Source organism: Vombatus ursinus, unplaced genomic scaffold (genome assembly GCF_900497805.2).
Source record: "Vombatus ursinus unplaced genomic scaffold, bare-nosed wombat genome assembly UNPS02014799.1, whole genome shotgun sequence".
Lineage (NCBI taxonomy): Eukaryota > Metazoa > Chordata > Mammalia > Diprotodontia > Vombatidae > Vombatus > Vombatus ursinus.
In genome coordinates, this window is record NW_020954577.1 from 44,790,825 (window position 1) to 44,791,436 (window position 612).

Below are 612 nucleotides of genomic sequence, written 5' to 3' on the forward strand. Positions count from 1 at the left end.
CCGCAGCCCTCCCTCCAGGCCCGTGGTGCCGGCCGCCCGCCCTCCCCGTGCGCAGAGCCAGGGGGCGGCCAAAGCCAGGGCTGGGGGCGCGGGACACGCTGAAGATGGAGGAGCCGCAGCGCTCCCGCTCGCACACGGTCACCACCACCGCCAGCTCCTTCACCGAAAACTTCTCCACCAGCAGCAGCAGCTTCGCTTACGACAAGGAGTTCCTGCGCACCGTGCCCGGGATCCTCATCGTGGCCGAGATCGTGAGTGCGGGAGGGCTGCGAGGGTGGGCTCGGGGGACAGGGGAGCCCTGGCCTGAAACCCCAGCCCCCCCCCCCGAGGGCTGGAGAAAAGGCGGTGTGTTTATGTGTGCGTGCGTGTGTGCGTGCCTGTGTGAGCCTGTGTGTGTGAGTGCCTGTGTGTGTGCGTGAGCCTGTGTGTGTGTGTGAGCCTGTGTGTGTGTGCCTGTGTGTGTGTGAGCCTGTGTGTGTGAGTGCCTGTGTGTGTGTGAGCCTGTGTGTGCGTGCGTGTGTGCGTGCCTGTGTGAGCCTGTGTGTGTGAGTGCCTGTGTGTGTGCGTGAGCCTGTGTGTGTGTGTGAGCCTGTGTGTGTGTGCCTGTGTGTG

The 612-nt window shown here is 65.7% G+C and overlaps 1 protein-coding gene across 1 annotated transcript in view; it reads left to right on the top strand.

Moving 5' to 3' along the window:
* Positions 1–48: 48 nt before the first annotated feature.
* Positions 49–612, top strand: part of CMTM8 (CKLF like MARVEL transmembrane domain containing 8) — a 60,905-nt gene continuing 60,341 nt past the window's right edge. The window contains exon 1 of the mRNA XM_027872050.1: positions 49–251. Coding sequence (XP_027727851.1) covers positions 105–251 — 147 coding nt within the window. The 5' untranslated portion in view covers positions 49–104. The remainder of the gene's footprint in view (positions 252–612) is intronic.